Source organism: Erinaceus europaeus, chromosome 11, assembly GCF_950295315.1.
Source record: "Erinaceus europaeus chromosome 11, mEriEur2.1, whole genome shotgun sequence".
Classification (NCBI taxonomy): Eukaryota; Metazoa; Chordata; class Mammalia; order Eulipotyphla; family Erinaceidae; genus Erinaceus; species Erinaceus europaeus.
In genome coordinates this window covers 59,271,730-59,291,171 of record NC_080172.1, presented here as the reverse complement: position 1 = coordinate 59,291,171, position 19,442 = coordinate 59,271,730, and the positions used below count along the sequence as shown (strand labels likewise).

General features: G+C 45.4%; 1 protein-coding gene across 7 annotated transcripts in view; it reads right to left on the bottom strand.

The window, feature by feature from the left end:
- The window catches only part of IGSF3 (immunoglobulin superfamily member 3), a 128,756-nt gene that overhangs the window by 21,239 nt on the left and 88,075 nt on the right, over positions 1 to 19,442 (bottom strand). For all 7 annotated transcript variants that reach the window (XM_060201821.1, XM_060201822.1, XM_060201823.1 and 4 more), the window contains 2 exons: positions 17,988 to 18,389; positions 12,150 to 12,554 (listed from right to left, as the gene is read on the bottom strand). In XM_060201821.1, coding sequence (XP_060057804.1) covers positions 12,150 to 12,554; positions 17,988 to 18,389 — 807 coding nt within the window. The remainder of the gene's footprint in view (positions 1 to 12,149; positions 12,555 to 17,987; positions 18,390 to 19,442) is intronic.

The window sequence follows — 19,442 nt, the reverse complement described above, 5'->3', positions numbered from 1 at the left end:
GTTTCACCACAAACATACTTCCATCTGTGCTTTCCTGCTTGAAAAGTATAATGGTAGGGCTGGCTGGTGGCACACCTAGTAGAGTTCATACTCTATAGTGCTCAAAGACTCAGGTTCAAGGCCCCAATCCCTACCTACAGGGGAATGGGGAATGTGAAACAGTGCTTCAGATGTCTTTCTTCCTCTCCCTATAACCCCATGTGTCGGGAAATTGTGAGGATATGGTTGAGCTCCACAGAGCTCACAAAGCACCCTGCATTACTGATACTATGGCCTATCTACATAATCATTGTTTTGTCTGAACAATCCCCACCCATTCCATTTCTTTGATCTATCTTCTTTCTATCTTCCAGACCTTCCCTGCCTCCAGGGTATTAATTAATCCTACACGCCAGGGAAGAGGCACCTCCATGCTAGCCCAGCACCCATGCTGTCTCAATTTCTCTATGTCTATCAAAAATAAATTTTAAAAAAGTGTAATGATGGGGCCAGGTGGTGATGCACCTGGTTGAGTATACATGTTATACTCCTTGATAACCCTAGTGGCAATAAAATATAAATAAAGAAACCCTAAAGATAACCCTAGCCTCCTTGATAACCCTAGTGGCAATAAAATATAAATAAAGAAAAATTAAAAAAGAGGGGCCAGATGGTAGCACACCTGATTACATGCACACATTATAGTGCACGGGACATGGGTTCAAGCTCCTGGCCCCCGCAAGTGGTGAAGCAGGTCTGCAGGTATGTCTCTGTCTCTTTCCCTCTCTGTCTTCCTCACCCCTCTCAATTTCTTTCTGTCTTTATCCAATAACAAATAAATCAAATATTAAGGACAAAAAATATCTTTAATAAATAAATCTTTAAAAAATAAAACTAAAATTAAAAAAAATTAAAGAAAAATTAGTGTTTCCTAATTTGCTCAAGCCACATAAAGAAAAAAAATCCTTTCCACAAAGCCAAGGTCCTCAGGATCTAGCCCTCTAACTGTCCTCACTCACCCTCAGAACTTCCCCTTCAAGCCCTTGATTCCCCATTTATCCTGCCCCCACCAGGCTGTGGCTCCCCAGCACTTATATCTGATCTGCCTCCTACCATCTCCCATCTCTGTCATGTCTCTTTACCCATTCTTTAACTCCTTTCCACATCCCACCCTGCTCGGCCTTTGTGAGCTTTAATCTGTACCTTCTCTCTGTTTCTAGCCCATGCAGGCCTATGAGCTCCTGAGGTCAGGGATCAAACTTTTCCCATTAAACCTGCAAACAGAGAGCACCCAGGGTTTGCCCGGCATGTTGGCTAAGGGCTGGGGCTGCCCTAAAAGAAGACAGTGACAAGAGCCCCATCTACTGGATGCTCTCCTACTGCACCCCAAAGTCAGGCATAGGGTTTGGGCTTCAAAAAGCACTTGATTGGTGTTTTCTGAAATGTGTGAATGAATGGATGAGTGACTGAAGACGTGCTGGAGAAATATGGTAGAAGAGAAATACAGCAACAGGTGGTTGCCATGGTGGATGATCCTGGATGGGGAGATGGGATGAAGGGTGCTGAGGAAAATATGAGGAGCAAATAGGACAGGAGAAAGCCAATTCCAGACTTACCTGTCCCTCATTAACATGCTTTGGAATCAGAAGGGAGGGCAGACTCTGAAGTGCTCCCGTACTAATAACTAGGCTCACCTTTCGGGTGGCAGCAAGCCAAGGCTGAATGAAATGGATCTTCTGAACGCCATGTGAGCTTACAACACCCACTCAGTCTCACCCATGCGCCTGGCTCTGCTTCTCCTACTTGCCACCCTCCCCCAGTAAGAAAAAGACACATTCCAAGTTCTTCCCAGATAAATCAGAGAAAAGCACCAGTCCTCTCTTCATACAGAGTCTTCTGAGCAAGAAAACCAGGGCAAGGCAAAGAGCTGGACAGATAGGAAACTTTGTTGAAACTCCCTGCATAGGGGGTCTGCCTGGGCCTGTCTCTACCACCCTTGCTACTCAATCTTAGCCCAGGCTCAGGACTGAGTCTACTCCTGGAGGCTGGGGCCCTATGCTAGTGGATCTGGCTGACAGAGAGCTTATAGGAGAAAGGCATCATCAAGGTCAGCGCCCCATAGCAAGGCCAAGTTTGATCCGGCTGTCATTCAGATGGCCCGATGACACATTCTCAGAATCGTGGAGAGGACTTTGCATGCTAAGGTGTGCCTAGATCCAATACACTACACCATTACTGCAAAAGAAACTCCAGGCAGGACTGACAAAATAGCTCAATAGTACAGTGCACTGCTTTGCTATGTACATGACCCAGGTTTGAGCATGGTCCCCACAGCACTATAGGAAGGTTCAGTGTTGTGGTCAGTCTCTCTCTGTCTCTCTCTCTATCTCTATTTAAAAAGAAAGAAAAACAAAAGGAAAGGAAGCACCAGGCAATGTTCTTCACAAACAACTGCTGAATTCACATACCTACAAACCTCAAGCCCTCAAGAACACCCCAAGCACTGATCTGAGAGAAATCTGTCACCCTAACCCCACCTTCCCCTTTCTGATTTCATCTTTTCTGTGAACTAGCCTAATCTTCTGCCTTCTTCCTCCTTTCAATGCACAAAGACCTTCAGGGTACACAGAAATCCAAGGCATGGTTTACCAGTAAGCTGTACAGCTCTGGAAAAACTAGATTCACATTCATTTGCCAGGCAACTTTCAGATCAGATTCTTCTAATACAACAACCAGGTCCCTTTTCATCCTTCTCCAACCCAGTTCACAAAATGCAAATGATCTCTGTCAACACAAATACCATCACCTGACTCATCTGGCTGTCGGCAAAATAAATAATATCTCTGTTTTAAAAATTGGGTTGTTCTGTGTAGAGTAGGAAGAGCTAAAATGTATTATTTAATTGGGGCCAGATTATTTTTTGCAACTGTTACTAAGGAAACCTCAATTGCTATAGTAACTGCCATATGCTAAAATGGAATCCTGTGACTCAACTTCAGCTCAGTCACATGGTCTGAGAACAAGAATCCAAGGAAGAGAAATGTTTCAAAGCATTTTCTTTTTTTCTTTTTCTTTTTATTCCATCCCATGTCAAAATATTGTGAAGTGTTGGAAGACTCGAAGAAGAGACACTTTTGAAATTTGCTGCATGTTTGACAGGTAGGTGAGGGGTCATTTCCTACTCTCTGGATTCCTCCCCACAGCTCAAGGACAGAGAGGAGCTTTCCTGAAGCCTGGCAGGGCCACTGCCACTAATGAGGAAGTGTCCCCACATCTTGCCTGGGGCGGTCTGTGGCCTGCAGCCACCACCTTCCTCCAAGGAGCGGAGATGCAGCACTCCTTAAGTAACAGCAGCAATTCGTCTGTACAATGAAAGCCTCCAAGACTTCACAGAAGTGTTGTGAAGATGAAAGGCACAACCTATAGAAAGCTTAGCACAAAGGCTGCTGTAAAATAAACATGCAAGACATTTCAGTTATTTCTGTATCTTTTTGGTGGCTGGGCTTGTACCCTGTGTTCAAAGTCCAACATTAGATTGAAGACTATCAGGCAGTAATGAGTAAGTTTGCTGCTAAGAGCTGCCTCAGCAGTATCACTGTCCTCTGGGAGCTTGTTAGAAATGCAGATGCTCAGGCCCTAGCCCAGGCATCCTGAATCAGAGCCTGCTGCTAACAAGGTCCCCAGGGGACCCAGGTACACCCAAGAGTCTGAGTGAGAAACCTTGGATGTGGTTGTGTGAATGAATAGACTCAGAGATAAGGTACAAGACTTAAAGAAGGAGCCAGGTAGGGCACACACATATTACCATGAGCAGCAGCATGGGTTCAAGCCTCTGGTCCCTACTTGCACAGGGGAAGCAGCAGAGCAGTGTTACAGGTATCTGTCTTTCTCCTAACTATTGAGGGACAGTAAGTCCTGGAGGCTACCACCCAGAAAATGGGAGGGATGACAGGTGTGGCTTGGAAAGGGGGAGGCAGGGCTTTGGTTTCAAAAGCTAGATCTGTGAGCTTCTCTCTCTGTCCAGACTATCATGTAAGTGGTAACTTGGCTTTTTACTTCCTCCTTCCCCCCCCACTGTGCATGTGTGTGTGTGTGTGTGTGTGTGTGTGTGTCGTATGTGTGTGTCTGTCTGTCTCTGTCTCTCTCAGAAAGTACATGACATCTGAGTTTGTCCCCTGAGAAACAAATGAACAGGTTGTCTCCAACAGAGAGTAAAAGGGCACCCAGCAAGGTGAATCAAGGTGAGAACTATTCTGTGTATCATGTCCAGCTATGGATGTAGTCACAGAGACAGCTTCAGGACTAGATAGACAGTTCACTGGGTAGATTGTGTGCCTTGCCCAGGATTGAGACTGGTCACAACATAAGAGTGTGACAGTACTGGAGGAGACTTTAGTGCTGTGGTGTATATGCCATGCTCTCTCTTGATCTAATAAAGTCAATCCGAAACAGTAAAGTCCTAACAATAATGATGGCAATGACGATGATGATGATGATGACGACGACGACTACTACTACTACTACTACTACTACTCTCACACACATCCCACTGGCCTCCTGTTCATTCTCCCCACCATCATGCTAATTTGAGCCCTAACCCTTTCCCACTGGCTACCCTTGGTCTGCACAAGCTCCCTTCCTTTGGTCTGAGCTCTAATCAGGGGGAGCTTCCTAAGCTGCAAACAGGAGCCAATGCTACCAGCTTACTGCACCACACAGCTGAGACAGACAACAGCTCTCAATAGCAGATGCTCCAGGAACTCCATGCAAATCAGTGTGCAGGTCTCTGGTGACAAGCTGATTAGTCAGGAAGGGTGTTCAATGAACTAGAGCTAGTGACATAATGACAGATGTTCACATATGGAAAGACTGCAGGCATCAAAAGTCTGTCTCATGCCCTGTGCAACCTTCAAATGATGTTCACACAGGTGAAAATGCTGACTTGGAAGTAGATGCAATTTTTGGGGTGTGGGTGTGGGGGGAAGAGTGTGTGGGTGTGGGTGTATTGCTTTAACAGATGTCTGGAAACCAATGGAAGGTCCTCCGCTTTGCTAGGAATGGCTGCAAGAGCTCCTCAGGATTTCAGAAGTCTGTTCCTAGATGGCAGTGCTGCCCTCAGCCTGGTATAGCCCAGGTATAGCACTAACCATGACACAGTGATTTCTGGGAGAGCCATGTCTTGAGAACTGGCCTGTTAAAACCGTGATTTCATTTGAACTACTTTACACAGATAATTCTTCCTGATTCCATATGTTGGGCACTGTAGCAAGTTTTAAAGGCTATGAGAGTAGGAATCGCCTGTCTATGAATTCCATTTCGGAATTGTTTAAAACAACTGTATGGGGCTGAGGAGACAGCATAGTCATTATACAAAAGACTTTCATGTCTGAAATTCCAAGGTCCCAGGTTCAATCCCCAGCACCACCATAAGCTAGAGGTGAACAGTGCTCTGGTTTCTCTATGTACCTTTCTCTTTATGTCTCTCTTTCATTAAAAATAAATAAATAAATAAAATATTTAAATAAAATAAAAGGGCTAAATGAGGCCAAGGAGAGATCACAGCCTATCAGAGCAGTGACTTGCATGTCTGGGTCCCCAGAGGCTTTACATTAATCCCCAGAATCACCTTATGCCAGAACTGAGCAGTGCTTTGGTTAACTCTTTCTTTCTCCCTGTTATCTCATTCTCTCATAATAAACATACATACTTTTCTAAAAGGGGTATATAATATAAAGTTTTTTTTTAACTTTTATTTATAAAAAGGAAACACTGACAAAACCATAGTATAAGAGGGGTGCAACTATAAAGTTCTAATGGCTCCATTCAGAATTTTCTTCTTTTGTTTTTTTTAAAGATAGAGACAGAAAGGGCAGAGTTGAGGTGGGAAGGACACACACACACACACACACACGGGAAGAGCGAGAGAGAGAGAGAGACTATAGCACCAAAGCTTCCTCCAAATGCAGTGGGGGCCAGGCTCAACACACTATCCAAGTGAGCTCTTTCACCAACCTAGAATATTCTCACTTAACAAATACATACAATCCTTTCCACGTGCAGATCCCTATTCTAAGCACTTGCTAAATAACTATTTGGTTTCCATCAGTCCTATGAAAAAGTAGTCAACCCCCAATTTTATGAGTGGTAAAGCTGGGGTTTGACCCAAGCTGTCTGCTCTTGCTTATAACCACCATGCAAGGCTATCTTCCATACTTCTGTGTACAAAGATGATCACTTGGTCCTGGCCAACCTGTCAGGGAGTGGTCTACTCTCTGACACCCCCCCCCCCGTGAGGTCATATATTCACTCTGTTCTGAGTCTGAACTATCCTCTGCTCCTTCCCTCCTTCCACCCTGCTGCCAAATTCACTCTAAAGCAGCCCACATCCTGGCCCAGCTCTAGCACCACCCTGAAACTCTTTCCCTTGCTCTGCCCCACCCCTACCATTCTCTTTCCCAGACAGGCAGGAATGAGATGCACCTCTCTCTGCCTCTACAGTAGCCTGCATGAAACTGTGCACACAGTAGGCACTCAAGACGTGCTTGTAGAGGCCAGTGTAAAGAAGGAGCAAAGGGAAAGCAGAGTATGGAAGTGAAGACAGCTCATTAGGAGCCCCCGAAAGATGGAAACCTGCAGATGAAGCTGGAACCCTGGCTTAGTGACTGCAAGTAGGTGTATCTGGTGTTGCCATGACAATAAGGCCTGAGAACAGGGGAGGGCTGGGGGCTCCACTAGGGGCCTTTGCACTCAATGCTGAGCTCACTCAGGTTCTGGGCACCCTGTGAGTGGAAGTCACATGTGCAAGGTGGCGTGAACCCTCCAGAGGGAGAGAGAGACTCATGTTCCACTGGCAGAGAATAGAAGAAGCCAATCCCTCAGAGGGATGGGGCAGCTGTCACCCATCTGACTGTGACAAGAAAAGCTAGTGTTCACATGGCCTGGGCTCAGGAAAGTTAAAGATAGAGCCCTCAGCTCTCCCGATCTGCCAGGTCAGCAATAAGAAATTGGAGAAAACGGATTTGGCAGCATCTAGAGGGTATTAAATATTTATCCTGACTGCCCATCAGTGAAATCCCAGCAGAATACACCCACCGACAAGCCGGCTCTCTGCACCGGAGGCTGTCCTCCTCGAAGCTTGTTTACTGCTTTGTCAATTTTAATGTGCAATATTTAATAGCCAGACCAAGAGGCAGTTGTAAACATTTGGGAAACGAGAGCTGACATTTCCCTTATTGCCTATGCATTTAAGGACAAGTAATTGAGGGTGTTTTGTTTTTTGTTTTTTTTTTTGACTAGAAGAAAATCAGAAGGAAGCACAACAACACTTCCAAATTAAAAGAGAAAAGAATTGATTAAGAACTCAGGATTGAACATGTCAGAGTGGCTTAAAGTGCTGCCTGAATCCCCATCAGAGGTGGCACTCTGATCAATGGGAAGGAGGCTTGGTGAAATTAATAACAGAACGGGGGTGAGGGCATCCCAGGAGAGGTCCTTGGACTAGGAAGCACACACATGGGCTGGTCAGTCATTGATCCATAAGCCAGCCGAGCCATCAAACAGAGATTTTAATGAATCAGCTACCCATGATGTGGCCAGGTCGGTAGGTGGCTCTGGCAGTGATGGGCCTGGGGCAGAGGGCATATCAAGCCCTCTCTGGCACAGGTATTGTCTGCAGTGGACAGTGACTGGTGAATGGAACAGCGCAAGGACCAACAACTTCTGGCTTTCTAATTGATTTTGTTAGAATAAAAATGTTTGAAGAAAATCTTAAAAAATTTAAAGGTGATATAGGAGACTGGAGATATAGCTCAGCCCATCAGACTTATACACAACTTCCAGGCCTGAAGTCCCAGAGCACACAGGTGCAATCCCTGACACCATTGTGTGCTAGAGCTGAACAGTGTTCTGGTCTCCCTCTCGTCCCTCCTCTCTCATTCATACATATTATTTAATATTTAATTGTAACAAGTAATTAACTACTCATTAAATGAGTAATGTCCCTCGGGAAAGTTCCAGGGCAGGATAGAGAATTCACATTTTATGGAGGGCAACTAGCAAGAAGAGACACCAGCAATCGTCTTGAGCTCTGGTGGTAAAAGTTAGACACAAACAGAACCCTTCTGTCATTGGTCAACAGGCTCTTGAGGAAGTTTCATGAGCACCTGGTAACCACTTTTGTTTTTAACCAGAGTATTGTTTAGCTCTGGTATCTGATGGTACAGGGGATTGAACCTGGGACTTCTGGTGTCTCAGGCATGAAAGTCTTTTGCATAGTCATTATGCTGTCTCCTTCACCCTAGCCTTAATTTCTAAGAATCAAATTTAAGTATTACTAATGAGAATTAGGAAATCAAACAAACCAGGAAGAGGAGTGATTAAATAAAAGTACATGGGACTAGAGAGGGTTCCTGAGAAAAACAATTATCCATATTACAATAAAATGAAGTCTGGAGCCAGACTTCCTGTTTGGATTTAAATTCTGACTCTGCCATTTCTTATGGCTCACTGGCTGATCTAACCTCTGGCCATTACACATAGCTATCAAATGGGCAAGGCAGTGTTTCTCACAACACTGCATGATTTAAGTAAGAACTAAGGAAACTATGACATGTACACCATTCAGAATGGTGATGGGCACAGGAGGGATACCTGATCAGTATTTAGCTGCTCCTACTGTTGCTACTACCAAGACCCCTCTACATTACCAACCCACAAAGAGAAATCTTTTCTATGAATAGACTATTGACTCACTACATAAACATTTTTTTTTTTGCTTATATAGCCTTTAGAAAGACTGTGATTCCTCTGCTCCTAATGCTTCTTCTTCCTTTTTTTTTTTTTAAATGATAAGAGGATTGATAGAGACCACAGCTTCTCCAGTGTTACGAGGGCCAGGCTTGCACATAGGTCACGCTCATGGCAAAAAAAGACACCTTGCCAGTCCGCAATTACTTTGTGACAATGTATATTTGGCTTCAACATCCCCCACACTCACTGTTTTGTTCAACTTCAGCAATTCACAGCCTGCCTGAGTCTCAGCTACATCATTTATAAAGTGGGAATGGCCAAGAGGTGGTTCAGTGGATAAAGTATTGGACATTCAAGCATGAGGTCCCAAGTTCAATCTTGGGCTTCTCTCATTGCCAGCCTGTGTCTCTGGCTTTCTCTCATAAATAAATAATCTAAAGAATAAAATAAAATAAGAAAGCTGTGCCTTCCTCTCAGAGTGGACAGGAAGATGAAGTGAGAGAAAATACACCAACTGTTCAATACACTTTCTGGCATTCAGGTTGTCTGACACACTTTTCCATCTTTACTTCCTCAAAATAAAACCACTAGTACCAAGTCAGACTATGAAAGAACAGGGTATAAATGAACATGAAGCTCTTTGGGAACTATTATGTGCAACATGCATACACATTTAATGAAGGAGAGACAGTGATGCTTGAGGGGATATACTCTGGTGCCTGCCTCACACCCCTCCCTCCACTCTCAGAAGCCTCCAGAGGACCATCAAGAGGGAAATGACTGGGGCCCTCTGGGCAGCAGCCTTGAACAAACAACCCAGCACAGTGCACCTCCAAGTCTCCTGAGCTGGCCACTGTGTGTTCGGACTCTACTGCACAACACAAACCAACTCAGCTCAATCCACACAAGAAGACGGTCCTCAAGGCAGACGCAAGGCGACCAAGCAGAGCTGCTCGTTCTAACCTGAAGGCAACAGAATGGCATGATGTGAAGTGGAGACATATGGAACTGAGGGAATAGGCTCCCAGCTCCCTTTGTTTCCAGTTTACCAAGCTGGTCTACCTCTACAGAAGCATGTAAGGATTCTGAGTCACAGAGGTCAAAGTGGAAACACATACACACACACACCCCGCCCTGGAGGTCAGAAAGGGGACTGGGTGGCTTTGGGGTCCTGGTGCATGATGGTGGAAAAGGACCTTAGTTGAGCGTCAGAGTATTTTACAGACACCTTTCACAGGGAAAAGAGAAAATGTACCCATATATCAACAGCTGTACTAAAATCTGTTACCTCCTTCATGAAATTATTAAAAACAAAATAAAAAGTGTTCCTCTTTAGTAATACCATAAATCAAATAAGCAGAATAACCGTGGCTAAAGTAATTTCCTTCCTTCCCGTAGGCACTCCAGTCTCTGACTCCACATCGCATCAGAAATGAACAAATAGGAGGGATTTACTGGCAAAGTCAGTGTTGGTCAAGGTCCTGGGGTCACACTTCTACCTCCTGCAGCTACAGAACCATCTGACAGAGCTGAGGCTCATGACACTGACCATGAGGGCCTGAGGAGAACCAAAATAAGGGTGCAATTATGACTTTGATGTTTCTCTGCAGTAAGGCAGGCGAGTGGTGCCCTCAGCATTTTCCACAGCCAGAGTTCATACCAAATGGGGTCTCCACTTAACCCTCCATTAACCTGAAACCCACTCGGGCAGCACTGCTTTTTCCCCTCAGCATCTTGGCACCCAGGTTTAGGCTCTAATTGTTCAAGCAGCCATCCTAACATGCATCCAACTTGCTGCCTCCGAAGTCAAGTACACAAGAGGACTCTGTCTTGAGGTTCAAAGAGGTGAAGGGTAAACTCACATTACCACTGTATAGCCTCACATTGCTGCAAACAATGCTGTCAGATGTGGCTAAACAGACAAGCTGGGTAGTAACATGACTGATACTGGGTAGAAATATCCTGTCTATAAAGTGTGGGTAGGTAAAACATCATTGCAAAGTCCCCTCTGATCCAGTCCCCACCACTGATAGTGTGGAGACCTGTGTTTTCCTGCTCAGGAGTGGGCCATGAGCAGGAAGCAGCATGGCCTGGACATTGACCTCCACCTCCCTCCCCCAACCAGCTTCCAACCTGGCAGGAGACTGGGGACAGGCACTGAGGAAAACATAAGAACAGCCCATACTTAGCCACTCCCCAAAGGTAGGGGACTAATATATATACAAGTACATCCTCCCCATCTTCTGTGACAGGCTTAGCCTGGGCAGAAGTACACAGATGGGGCCTGTGTCACAGAGACTGCAAGGATTCGAACAAAGACTCCTCCACTCCCCAGCTACATAATCCTGGAACAATTCCTTAACCTCTCCCAGGATGGTGAAATTCTAGTAATTAAGCCTAAGCACTTAAAACAAAGCACACCTCAGTACTTTGTGCCAATGAGGGTGCTCATTCTCATAATCCCCCCCCCACGTTCCTCATTAGTAAAGGGGGTGGGGTGGGGGACAATGGTACTTCATTGTAAGGAATATTGCAGATAAGGTTATGTAAAGAAGAACTTCCTGCAAAAGCAACTGGCCTGGACACTTTACAAATGTCAATTCTTGAGCTTGCATGCACGTGTGAATACACACACACACACACACACACACACACACACACACACACGAGACAGAGAGAGAGAGACTTGGGAAGGGGGTTGGGGCACTTCTCTGGCATAAAAGAATCTAAAGAGATGTGATGACTAAAAGTCACATGTGATCCCGACTGGATTCAGATTTGGAAGAATAAAGGGACTATACAGGACACTAATAGGACAACAAGATTCCTAACATGCTGGTAATGTCCTGTGGTCATGTTCCATTCTCAGGGGGTGACGACAGGGCTATGGTTGGGTAGGAGAAGGTCACTATTCTTGGCAGATATAGGCTAACATATTGAGGAGGAAGTTTCACTGCCCATCAGTCAGTAAGTCAGCCTCAAATGGTTCAAGAACAACCACCACCAAATACACACACAGAGAGAGAAAACAGGTGCAGGAGGACAGTGCCAACTGGTCACTCAGAAAAGGGAATCTGCTTCTTGCAACTTCCTGTCAATTTGCAATTTCCCTCTTTTTGGGGGTTGTTGCCAGGACTTTGCCACCTCAAGCTTACAAGTTTATTTTAGATAGAGATAGACAGAGATAGATAGAGATAGAGATAGACAGAGATAGACAGACAGAGAGAGAGGAAACAGCAACACTGGGGGTTGTACTCAAACCAGGGACATGTACATGGCAAAGTGCGCTGTCTTGTCAGCCTAATTTGCCATTTCTCAAACAGGGTATGGAACAGTGTCAAGATCACAGAGGCCCATTTCCTTTTCTTCCTTTGTGCCTTAGTGATAAGCTAGGCAGCAGCACCCAGGCCCTGATCACTCACCCGGCTGTAGCACCCTGATCTCCAGCAGGTTGGAGGTCCGCTCGGCCAGCCACGTCCAGGTGCTGTTGTAGTTCCTTCGCCACAGCTCTGCCACACACTGGTACTTGCCGGCTTCTGTGTCGCTGGCCCGGCTGATGCTCAGCCGAACGTTGTTGCTGGACTCAGCCTTCTCGATGGCTGTTCGGGTTCGGAAGCTGGAGGACCTGTCCCCCCACTGGACCCCTCCATCCCGGGTGAAGGTCACCAGATCATGGAATTCAACAGTGCCCACTGGCTGGAACCGCCATGTCACAGACACAGGCACCCGGACCGGGTAGTGGGGCTTGAGGATGCACTGCAAGTCAAAGGAGTCACTGTATGTCACCCCTGGCGTCCTGGAGATGGCCGTGACTGCAAAGCCCGTTTCTGGGGAGAGAGCAGAGAGACTCAAACATGGGAGACAGCAAGGCCACTGCTAGGCATATATTTGATGGATACTAATTCAAAAGGTTATCTGCACCCCTATGTTTATAGCATCACTATTCACAAGAGCCAGAATGTGGGAGCAATCTCAACACCCAGTGATGGACAACTGGATCAAAAAGCTGTGGGACACTGATTCAATGGAACATAACTACCTTGCAATCACAAAAGATGAGATGGTATCATCTGGACAAAATGAATGGAACTGGAGGTAATTATGCTAAGAGAAGTAAGTAAAGAAGTGAAGGGCCACTACCAAATGCTCTTACTCACATGGGGACTGTAGATGACTAAGACAAAAGAACTTGCACCAAAAAAAAAAAAAAAGTAACCAAACTGTCTCTTGAACTTTGTGAGAACTGTGGTGGTTATGGGAATGGGGGTGGGGTATAGAACTTCGGTGGAAGGTGTGGCAACTTATGCTCACAGTATGTGGTTGTGAAATTATATCCCTGAAATCTTGTAATTTTATGATTTTTATTTATTTATTTATTTATTTATTTTCCCTTTTGTTGCCCTTGTTGTCTTTTTTTTTAATTGTTGTTGTAGTTATTGTTGTTGTTATTGATGTGGTTGTTATTGGATAGGACAGAGAGAAATGGAGAGAGGAGGGGAAGACAGAGGGGGGAGAGAAAGATAGACACACCTGCAGACCTGCTTCACCACCTGTGAAGCGACTCCCCTGCAGGTGGGGAGCCGGGGGCTGGAACCCGGATCCTTACGCCGGTCCTTGCGCTTTGCGTCACCTGCGCTTAACCCACTGCGCTACCGCCCGACTCCCGATTTTTTTTTCTTTTTTTGCCTCCAGGGTTACTGCTAGGCTCAGTGCCTTCACTAAGAAACCACTGCTCCTGGCAGCCATTTCCCCCCCCCCCCATTTTATTGAATAGGTCAGAAAGAAATTGAGAGAGGAAAGGGAGACAGAGTGGAGAGAAAAAGACACACCTGCATATCTGCTTCACTGCTTGTAACTCTTCTCCCTGAAGGTGGGGAGCCAAGAGCTCAAACCTGGATCCTTGCATGGGTCCTTGTACTTAGTACTATGAAAATGATTTTTTAAATATTTTTTATTTATTATTAGATAGTGACAGAGAGAAATTGAGAGGGGAGGGGAGAGATAGAGAGGGAGAGAGACATCTACAGCACCACTTCACCACTTGATTTGCCCCTGCAGGTGGGGACTGGGGGCTTGAACCTGGGTCCTTGACCATTATAACATGTGCGCTGAAGCAGGTATGCCATCATATGGCCCATATTTTTTAAAATTATCTTTATTTATTTATTAGATAGAGACAGCCAGAAATCAAGAGGGAAAGGGGTGATAGAGAGGAAGAGAGACAGAGAGACACCTGCAGCTCTGCTTCACCACTCGCTAAGCTTTTCCCCTGCAGGTGGGGTGGCCCATAATTTTGTAAGACTCTTAAATCACTAATAAAAAAGGAGAAAGAACGTCAAAACAGGGTAGTTGTTTGGCTTCCTTGGGGCAGTGTGGTGCAGTGGGGGGTGGGGAATAGGGGGCAGGGGACGAGGGGAGAAGTGGGTAATTGAAAGTGAGCATGCTCAGGGGTCTCTTTTCATGCCCCAGCTGGTCCTGCCTTAATTATCATGTGGCCCAAGCTGGGCGGTTCACAAGACCCCACACAGGAAGCAACACTTCTCATGAGAAACACCTATAAATCCTTTCAGATGGAACGGCCATGTGGATCCTACCAGCTCCCTCTACAGAGAGCGACGTGCGGGCATAGCAATTCCTAGAAATCTGAGGGTTCCAAGAGAAAAACAAAACCCCAGTGTCACTTTCCTTCATCAGTCCCAGGTGAAATAAGTACCACTTTCCACCCAGTCCCTTCTCACCTAGCACTAGAGACAGAAATGCAGATGGAGGGAACACCCTGTATCTCAGGGCTAGGCAGGGTGGGGTTGCTCCCCAGTCCCCACCCCATTCCATACTCCTCATGAAATTCAGGAGAGAAAGGCAATAAGGGACCCTGAGCCAGAGGCACTGACCTGTGTGGGCCTGTGCAGCTGCTGGCACCGTGAGTCCCTTACTACTCCTTATTGAATGCGCAATACCACTAATCCCTGGCACCGATTCCTCAGAATGAGTGATCCCAGTGCTCAGCCTTGAAATGCCACTTAATACTAACACCTTGGTTAGAATCAAAGAGCAGCCAGTATTTGGCTAGTGCCACCTACGGGCCTGTCATGGTTCTAGTGGCTTTGCTTTCACCACAGTTTACTGAGTTCTAAACCACCCTTGTAAGGCAGGAAGATTTGTCATCTCTCATTACACATGAGGACATGGAGGCACAGCGAGGTTGAATAAGATGTCCAACAGCAGGCTGCAAATGGAAGCATCAGGCAGCTGTTATAGGCATGGATCCCAAAGCTGGCTGCCTAATTCCACACGTCCAGGCCATGTGACATAAGTTCTCTCTGACTCACATCCCCATCTGAAAAAATGTGTCTTTAAAGTGAATTCCAAATGAGTTTGCATTGGTTAAATATTTGCAACAGTACCTGGCTCACAATACATACTACATTTTGTAAATGATAGTTTAAGTAAACCAAACAGACATAAAGGAAAAGTCCCATGCACACCTGTAGGTCAAAGATCTGTGGCAGGAAAGAAGCTTTGGGCTTCATGTAGGAAGGCTAAGTCCATTAGTAAATATGCATAATTTGCTGAGAATTCTGAAACTTCAATTTGAATTTCATAAACTACTTTTTGTATCCTTGAAAGGATAGACAAAGAGATTTATCCTTAAACATAAGGTCACTGTAAAGGTAGCTAGGGGAGCTGTGTATAGAATGTAACTATGAAGGTGATTGAGCAGAGATCTCTGGGACAGGTGGGTGCTACATGAGGTAAATGTCACTTCCACATCAGCAAGGGAGACCGTGCCCCAAAGCATGGAACTCTGTCCAGGTCTGTCAGTCTTGGTGTCTACACCACCATAAGTGCTTTCACGAAATAGTCATGATGGGAGCAGTGGAGTTGTAGTGCAGGCACTGAGTCCCACAGATAATCCTGATGGCAAACAAAACAAACAAACAAACAAACAAAGAGAAATCTGGAAATAACGAGGTCATCAAATTACTTCAAGTGTGGCAATCCTGACCAACTCTAATCGCTCAACACTTTCAGCCTTCGAGAATGCAGAAAGCCAGCCACATCTGGACATCTAGAATCTTCCTTATGAACTGCTTCCTCAAGAACCATACTGTGCTGCGCACAGGCTGGGGAGCAGAGCACATCAGCAAACCCCACCGCTGGATGAAGTGTCTACACACAGAAACCTGAGCAATATAACTGGTGGAGAATGTAGTCTTTGGGATTCATCTAGGTCAGTTTAGAAAAAAATCATTAATTTGGAAAGTCAGAGCTTTGGGGTTAAACTTTTAGAAAATCAGCTGGGGGAATGGCTCAGCTGGTAGAGCATTGGGCTGTCATGCCTGAGGATCCTGGTTCAATCCTTGGCACTGCATATATCCAGTGGTGTTCCGTCTTCTCTCTCTCTGCCTCATGTGAAACTCTCTCATATGTAATTTTTTAAAAAATGAATCTTTGAAAAAAGAAAAGAAATTCTAATCTTGGGAGGCAAGGGAATGGAGGGCTTTTTTAAAGGTAAACCTACTCAAGACACCATCTTTGCTGGCATGTTCTTAGAAGCACCAGCACCACCTATAAGGAATGGGAGTAACAGGGTCACTGAGGACAACTGGACCTTCCTCTCCCAGTCAAATGGAAGCTACCTCCCCAAAGGGAGCAGACTGGCCTTTTAAGATAAAATATACTGATCATATTCTACAGATCAATGTTCTGAGAAGCCTATTAAGCCACCCTGTGAAAAGTCACTCTAATATTCATTGGTTTCAGCAAATCTCAAGGCTTCTTTTAGTCTCATGCTAATGAGCCTAGGACTTTCTTAAGGAGGGCCCTAACAGAGAGGTAGGCTTTGAAATAAAATTAAAACAGATTGCTATCTCATGGGTTTAGATTATGGATCTATTATTTAAAACTGGTAGCTGTGGGTAAATTACTCAGCCTGTCTCAGTCTCCTTCTACAGTGAAAGTGTCTACTTCTTGGCTAGAGTAAAGATTCAAAGGGACAAGTAACCTTAAGTGCTTCAACTTAGCCAAGAGCATAATAAATGCCCAGTATACCATCAATGGCAGTATTCTACACTACCATTCTCTAAACCTATCAGGAGAGCTGAATCCCTCAGCAGTGAAGCAGAACTGAGAACAGGAGAGTTTACTTACTATGTCTCTAGCTCCCTTCTGCCTCCTTCCCTCTATTAGAGCCAGAGAAGGCAGAGAGAAAGAAAGAGAGAGAGAGAGAGATGGAGACACCACAGTTCCAAAGCTTACTTCAGTTTGGTGGAGGCAGGGCTTGAACCTGGGTGGCACACATGGCAAAGCAGTGCACTAAGTGAGCTAGTTCTGCTGATCCTGCTCCCACTCTTTAGACTAGTTTTTGGAGGTGTCACATTCTTCTGTCTGGGGCCATTGTTGGACAGAACTGCTCCCTGGCTCGAACTTCCTTCCTTCCTTTCTTAGATTTGCTTATTTATTTATTTATTTATTTATTTATTTATTTATTTATAAGAAAGAGAACCAGAGCACATACAATGCCAGGGATGGAACACAGGACCACATATTCAAGAGTCCTATACTCTATCCATCTGCCAGGTCATTTCCGGCTAGAATTTTTTTTTCTTCATTTTTTAATTTGTTATTAACAGTAGTTTACAAGATTGTAAGATTATAGGATACAGTTCCACTCTGCAGCCATCACTAAAGTTTTGTACCCACATCTTCCCAAGGATATAGTTTGTTTGCTTCTGCTTTCTTGGTGTTGTTGTCAGTGTTCATTTTTGCTTTGCTTTATTTGGTTTTGCCTGTTTTTCAAGTCCATGTGTCTCGGTTCTCTAGATTCTGCATATGAGTGAAATCACCTGGTAGTTGTCTTTCTTCTCGTTACTTATTTCATTAAGCATAATCACCTCTAGTTCTATTCATTTTGTCTCAAAGGACATAATATCATCTTTTCACTTACTGCATAGTAGTATTCTACAGAGTATGTATAACCCATAATTTCTTTATCCTGGACAGAATTCTTACCACTCTACTTCCACCCCCAACCCCCAAGTCCCAGAAGTGGTGACAACAGGGAGCTGTCACCTGCTTCCAAGAACATTATTGGCCCTTTCAGCTCTACCTGCGTTTCTGCAAAGGACACCTTCACACCTCATTGAAGATGCCACCTACTTCATGCCAGCACTCTTTAGCACTAAACATCAAGCTGAGATTGCTGACATGGGGACAGTTTTCCTCACAGCCTGACCCAAAGTCTTCTGGTGCTTACTTACCAAGAGCTGTGATGGAGATGGGAGTGCTGGCCCTGCGCTCTCCCACAACCTGCCACTCGCCATCCACTGCCCGCACCCACTCGGTCACATGGCACTCGTACTGGCCTTCATCCTCCTTCCTGCTGTTGAAGATGCCCAGGCTGAAGGAGTTGGGCTGCACCTGCTCCATCTGCACACCCCCGAAGCTGCTGCGCTCCCAGTAGGATGCGCCTGGCTGCACTGTGCCATCCCGGTCCAGCCACATGATATTGCTGCGGCGGTTCTGCCTGTCCACCAGCTGCCAGATGACGGAGAAGCGGCCCTGCGGCCGGCCAGCTGTGCGGACATTGCAAGAGAAGTGCAGGTTCTCGCCCTCCAGGACAACACTGGCATTGCTGGACACCTCCACGGAGACGCTGCTCTCTGGGGAGAGAGAGAGTGTGCCACACTGGGGGTTTCCCAGGACCCCCCACCCTCACCTCCCCACACATGTACAAGGAACAGGGAACGTGGATCACCCTGTTCAAATACCATGAGCCTCGGTAAAATCGCTCTGACACTCGCTGCTGTAAGCCCTGGGTGGTTCTGGAAGCCTCCCCCCAATAATTGAGGGCTCCCTCTGTTGTATGCACAGGGCTGGGATCATGAATGTCTAAGACCTGAGGTGGAATTAGAGCTCAAGCACAACAATAGTGACATCAGGCTTAGGCCATAAAACAGATTGATCAAAGTAGCCTATACAGTCGAGGTTCAAGGCCTTCCAAGTGGGAGTCTCAGGATAGAAACTGAGTGGCTAGAACATTCTGCGGTACCACAATTTTCCCACCACTCAGTGTAGTGGCAGTCATATAAAAGCTAAGAATCCAAAACATGCCATTTGAGTCCTTTGGCACAATATTAGGGAATAAGAAAAATAAAGGAGGGGAAAGCGTTTAGGAGAAAACATGCATCTATGTATGAAGGATGATGGGGTGCAGATGGCTCCATCTCAGATAGTGTGTGGAGAGTGAGCTTTGAACAGAGGAATAAGCCAAAGCCAGTCTGTCCATCTTCAGTCTTGAGGTTCCACCGCTTTCAACTCAGAAACATCTAAGCACTCAGCATCTGGGCAAAGTATTCCCCAGCCTTTACCGAGTCTATCCACTGCTACTCACAGAGGTCTTGTCTTTCTTTCTTTCTTTCTTTCTTTCTTTCTTTCTTTCTTTCTTTCTTTCTTTCTTTCTTTCTCTTTCTTTCTCTTTCTTTCTTTCTCTTTCTTTCTTTCCTTCCTTCCTTCTTTCTTCCTTCCTTCCTTCCTCTCTCTCTGTTTCTTTCCTTCCTTCCTTCTTTCTCCTTTCTTTCCCTTTCTTTCTTTCTTTCTTTCTTTCTTTCCTTCTTTCTAAGATCAAAAGGTGAAAAAGACCTAGCATAGAAGTCGTCTAATATACAGCAAGCTTCCAACTACTGGTCACCATGATAACTTTTATGCTTCCCAGG